Source organism: Tarenaya hassleriana, unplaced genomic scaffold (assembly GCF_000463585.1).
Source record: "Tarenaya hassleriana unplaced genomic scaffold, ASM46358v1 Cleome9, whole genome shotgun sequence".
Taxonomy (NCBI): domain Eukaryota; kingdom Viridiplantae; phylum Streptophyta; class Magnoliopsida; order Brassicales; family Cleomaceae; genus Tarenaya; species Tarenaya hassleriana.
In genome coordinates, this window is record NW_010971389.1 from 804,651 (window position 1) to 810,650 (window position 6,000).

The window sequence follows — 6,000 nt, forward strand, 5'->3', positions numbered from 1 at the left end:
GAAAAGGGGTCAGAATTTATTTTTACTCGAAACGAAAAATTAAATAAAATAAGGGACATAAATACATCCACCGATGACCATCCGACAAGCAGAGGGCTCCCGACACTATCCTTTGTGAGATCAACGGTTCATATATGTCCACGTCACCACCTGGCTCCAACTCTCCTCTTAAATCCACCGTTCCTTTTTCCCTCTCTCACTCCTTGAGCTACCTTCCTTGTATTCGTTCGGCGAATCTTCACTGTCAACGTGTCGGTTTGAGATCTTCTCCTTCTTCCTCTTCGTCGATCTCAGATCCTGTCTCCGCCGTTCTCGCGGTAGAGAGATTAACTCGACCGATCTGTCTCTTGAGAGTAAGAGTTCTCCCGATCTGACGCCGTTTTCGTGGTCTCTTTTCCCGTAGATCTAGCGAAGCAATTCTCGCAGATTTTCCCAACGGTAATTTCTAAAATTAGCACCCGGAAATGAAAAAATCGGGTGATTTCGAATTTGTTTCCGCTTTGGAACGTTATTGATTTGATTGAACTCGAATCTCCTGCGAAACTTCGTTTGCTCCGTCTGGGTTTTCAGTAAAAACTCGAATTTTCTCAAACTATTTGTTGTTATTCTTTTGATCGGTGAAAGAGTGGTTTGTCGAAGATGGCGCCGAGCATACGGAAAGCGATCGGAGCGGTTAAGGACCAGACGAGCATCGGGATCGCCAAAGTGGCGAGCAACATGGCTCCGGATCTGGAGGTCGCCATCGTGAAGGCGACGAGCCACGACGACGACCCGGCGAGCGAAAAGTACATCCGCGAGATCCTCCACCTCACCTCCATGTCACGCGGCTACGTCCACGCCTGCGTCACCGCCGTCTCCCGCCGATTGGGGAAGACCCGCGACTGGTTCGTCGCCCTCAAGGCCCTCATGCTCGTTCACCGCCTCCTCAACGAAGGAGACCCTCAGTTCCAGGAGGAGATTCTCTACACCACCAGACGAGGTACGAGGATGCTTAACTTGTCTGATTTCCGGGATGAGGCGCATTCGAGTTCCTGGGATCACTCGGCTTTTGTTAGGACTTATGCTAGTTACTTGGATCAGAGGCTTGAATTGGTTCTTTTCGAGAGGAAGAGTGGAGGGCCTGTGAACAATGGCGGTAGTAGTAGCCGTCATAGTAATGGGGATGGTCAGGCTAGGGACGATTTCAGGTCGCCGCCTCCTAGGTCTTATGACTATGAGTCCGGTGACTTCAGGGGTGATAATGGCTATGGTGGTAGCAGTCATGGTGTGCCTAGGAGGACTCGGTCTTATGGAGATATGAGTGAGATGGGCGGAGGGAGAGATGAGAAGAAAACATCGGCTACACCTCTGAGGGAAATGACGCCCGAGAGGATTTTTGGAAAGATGGGTCACTTGCAAAGGCTGCTTGATCGATTCCTGTCATGTCGACCTACCGGTTTAGCGAAGAACAGCAGAATGATCTTGATCGCTCTGTACCCTGTTGTGAGGGAGAGTTTTAAGCTATACGCTGATATCTGTGAGGTCTTGGCTGTATTGCTTGACAAGTTTTTCGATATGGAGTACATGGACTGTGTCAAGGCTTTCGATGCTTATGCCAGTGCAGCGAAACAAATCGATGAGCTCATATCATTTTATTATTGGTGCAAGGACACCGGTGTGGCGAGATCATCTGAGTACCCAGAAGTCCAGAGAATCACGAGCAAGTTGTTGGAGACACTGGAAGAGTTTGTGAGAGATAGAGCTAAGAGGCCCAAAAGTCCGGAGAGGAAGGAAATAGAAGCTCCTCCTCCAGTTCCTCAAGAGGAGGAGCCAGTGCCTGATATGAACGAGATCAAGGCTCTTCCTCCTCCAGAGAGCCACACTCCACCGCCTGAACCAGAACCTGTACCTCAAAAACCACAAGTGACTGATGATTTAGTTAACTTGAGGGATGACGACGTTTCTGCTGATGACCAAGGTAACAAGTTTGCGCTGGCTCTGTTTGCGGGTCCCCCGGGGAGTAATGGTAAATGGGAAGGTTTCAATTCTAATGGAGATAATGGTGTGACCTCGGCTTGGCAGAATCCTGCAGCTGAGCCCGGGAAGGCGGATTGGGAGTTAGCCCTGGTTGAAACCGCTAGTAACCTGGAGAAACAGAAAGCTGCATTGGGCGGTGGCTTTGACCCATTGTTGCTAAATGGAATGTATGATCAAGGAATGGTTAGGCAACATACGAGCACCACACAACTGACCGGTGGCAGTGCCAGCAGCGTGGCCTTGCCCTTACCGGGTAAAACCAACAGTCAAGTTCTGGCCCTCCCTGCTCCCGATGGAACTGTCCAGAAAGTAAACGAAGATCCATTTGCAGCTTCTCTCACCGTCCCACCTCCTTCGTACGTGCAAATGGCGGAAATGGAGAAGAAGCAGAACTTGTTGGTTCAGGAGCAACAGCTATGGCATCAATACCAGCACGACGGGATGAGAGGCCAGGCTAGTCTGGCCAAGATCAGCACTGGTCCAGTCCCACCGGCCATGCCTTACGGAATGCCACCGGTCTATGGAATGGGAGCTCAACCAACAGGGTACTACTACCAAAACCCTTACTGATTCATTCATTTCACTTGCTCTGTTTCACTCTCTTTTTTTGTCAACTCCTATATATGTAGATGACTCGTCTTCACCTGATATCTGTGTGTTATCTCTGTATTCCCGATTGTTTGAAGAGACACCATCTCCATTCCTCTCAAAGCTGTGAACTCTGTCCTCATCTTTGAGCTCAATAGTTTTGGAATTCATTGGTCCTCTTTTGATGTTTATTTGCTATTCTTATGTGATGTGTTTGTATTTTTTTTTTTGGCATGCTAACTCTTCTATGGTTTGAGCAGACAAGAATTTTGTGTTTGGGATTTAGGGTTTTTGTTGAGCAAACAGAGAATTTAGGGTTTAGGGTTTTGGTTAGTTGAGGTGTCCAAATCAGACAGGTGAAGAGATGGTTCTAATAGCTGTTCTCCGAAGAAAGGACTTTGTCAATGAGGTTGTCCTTTTATTTTCTCTGCCAACTTTGGTCATCGATTTTGTGTGAATAAAATTGCAATAAACAAAAACTGCATAATTCCCATGCGGCATTTATTTTTAGTACTTTTTTTATCTCTTAAACTTATATTTTTATTTTTTTAATTGTTGAATTTAATTAGGTAAATTCGTATTTAAGATGAAGCCTGATGTTTGGGTTCAATGTCTTGGAATTCGTTTTTTATTTGACAAGTTTGGATATTCTAGTTTCGGATGGTATTTAAACACATATTTAGATATATATATATATATATATGTGTTTTAAAATCTGAACTTTTCTTTTTTTTTATTAAAATTTTATTTTCGATCTAAATATTCAGATATTAAAAATATGTAAAGACGTTTTTTTTGCTTTGAAGTTAAAACTTTTAATTATAATATCAGATAAAAGATGAGTGATGTTTTAATTATTTTTATATCTGTTTAATTATATGAATATCTTATCATAGATTAGTAAAATCAAATCCTGATTCGAATATCCAGTTTTGATAAAATTGAAATCTGAATTCAAATCCTAAGAGAAAATAGAAATAGGAGATAGACTATTAACTTTAGACGTGAATTCAAAAACTAAATATGGATAAAATCTTGATTGGAGCATATCTAAATTACAACTTGGGGATAAGGATACGTATTGAATAATGGAGATGTTATATAGCAAAAAATGCAAGCTGGCGCATGATAATGACCCCCTTGTTATCATAAGCACCAGTGTATAATCCAGCTGTCTTCTTCCTTCCTATGAAAATAGATTGCCGATTTACAAAATAAAATAAAATAATTAGGACTTAAAATTAAAATTAAAATTGAAAGAAAAAATAGTATACAATAAAAAAAAAATGGAATGATTGAACACTCACTTCGTATTAAAAAAATTAATCAGAATTTATTGTAACTTCAATGGAAACGACCAATTTACGTATTCACGATGACACTAAAATAGGTGTCCATGAATCGGTTCTTGGATGGAATCGTTATTTTCTAAAAAAATCAATTTGAAAAAACTATATCCCTTTTTTTTTATGTTAGTTTTAGTTAATTTTTATTAATATAAATTCTTTTTCTAAAAAATAGCTTTTTGTTCAGTTTGTTCAATTATTTTTATATATTTGATTTCATTCAAATTTGTTTATTTTATTAAAATAAATTCAAATCTAATTAATTAATTTTAGATCAGATTTCATTCAAATAAGGTTATTTTCATTTTAATTGATTTGATATTATTTTATGTTATATAATCGGAAGGAAATAAACATCATTCTACGGGGGGGGGGGAAAGAGATGCAAGGTAGAAAATGGGCCCAATGGGCTTAATGAGGAGATAATTCGGTTCCACATAATGGGCCTTCTGTATTTCAATTAAGCCTATCTTATTTTCACTTGGGTCTAAATAGTCTTTCTCCATTGTACGTTTCGGTGCGGATTTAAATCCAAAATGGTTGGATTTGATTCTTTCGTTTGTATAAAATATATATCAATTGGGTATTACATTCTTGGTTTTGATGTTGGTTTTTATTTAAAAAAAAATAGATTTTGTTAAAAACATTTAGTTTTTTGAATTTTTTAAAAATTTGATTCGATTAAATTCGGTTTTGAAAATTTTGATTTTTCTAAAATTAATATCATTAGAAAATTTTAGGTGATTCGGATTGAAAAAATATCTTATTTTTTCGGTTCGATTCTTCGAAACCGAAATAAAACGCTCATCCCTAATTAAAATGATTGTTAACATTTTATTTATTAATTATTTATTTTTATCACAATGAATTTTTTATATTTTTTTGATAAAGTATATCGCAATGAATTTCTAAAATAATATCGTCCATTTATTAAAACAATAGTAGTAATGAAAATAAAGACTGTTTTTAATGTAAGTCGCACTAATAGTAAATACTAACTTTAGTTATTATTAAAGTTTTATGTCAGTCTCAATCTGTTTTTTTTTATTCCTACTGTGAGTTCCCGTGATTTATGACGGCTCATGGATTCCTACGTGGAAGAATATAAACCGTTGGATGTGATGTGATGACATCACATAATGGGCGTGACTTCCTGCGAGAGCGTGGCGACCATGCATAGGGTTTGGGCCATGAACTGGGCCTTGGGATAAACAATCTTTGGGCCCTTATTTTTATCGTTCCCATAAATATTTTTAATTTAATACGTAATAATCTTAATTTTCGTGATATTATATAGTCAAGCATCCATGTCATTTACTCGCGTTTTCTAAATCGAAGGATATAACTAAACTTATATTATACAATTTATAAATGTAAAAACTATAAATAAAATACAAGAACTTAACGAGATTTGGTTTTGATTTTTTCGAACTTCATTGAAATTTCTAAATACTACTCTTATAAATCTTAAAATATTCTGAATTTTTAAGAGTGATATTCGTATAAAGAATTTGGAGCATGTGTTTTACCAATCCAAACACACGTGTTCAAATGGAAAATTTATTCTCCTAAGAATTTAATATTGTATCTCATCCTACTTTTATAATTTCATTACAGATTAATATCATCTATATATTTATTTTATCTAGAATACAATCTTGATTTCAATTCTCGTCAAGTCAAGTCCATTTCTTGTGAAATTCAATCTATTTGAATTATTATTAGCAATATATATATATATATATATATATGTCGACGTTGAATATATATATATATATATATATATATATAATATAATATAATCTGAGTTGGGAAAAAGCAAAGGGAGAGGTCAGGGTTCGCTTTGGATGTCTCCGACAGTGACCATATCGCCTCAGTGCCCCACTTCTCTGTGTCCTGTTTTCCCAATATTTTTGTGTCTTAGAAATTATAATTTATGAAAAAAAAATTATAAACACAACACAACTAAAAGTTCGAATCGAATTGCTGAATTAATCGATTTAAAATCCTAAGAACTGATAAAAAGTGAACTTGTTTCGATCTTGATAAA

General features: G+C 37.4%; 1 protein-coding gene across 2 annotated transcripts; it reads left to right on the forward strand.

The window, feature by feature from the left end:
- The first annotated feature begins 188 nt into the window (after positions 1-188).
- Positions 189-2,795, forward strand: LOC104803654 (putative clathrin assembly protein At2g25430). Of its 2 annotated transcripts, none has more exons than XM_010527649.2 (2): positions 189-353; positions 625-2,795. In XM_010527649.2, exon 2 carries the CDS (start codon positions 640-642, stop codon positions 2,584-2,586), a length of 1,947 nt encoding a protein of 648 aa, XP_010525951.1. In that variant the 5' UTR covers positions 189-353; positions 625-639; the 3' UTR covers positions 2,587-2,795. The 2 variants fall into 2 exon arrangements, with proteins under 2 accessions (XP_010525951.1, XP_010525952.1); XM_010527650.1 differs by having other exon boundaries at positions 220-438.
- Positions 2,796-6,000: the final 3,205 nt, after the last annotated feature.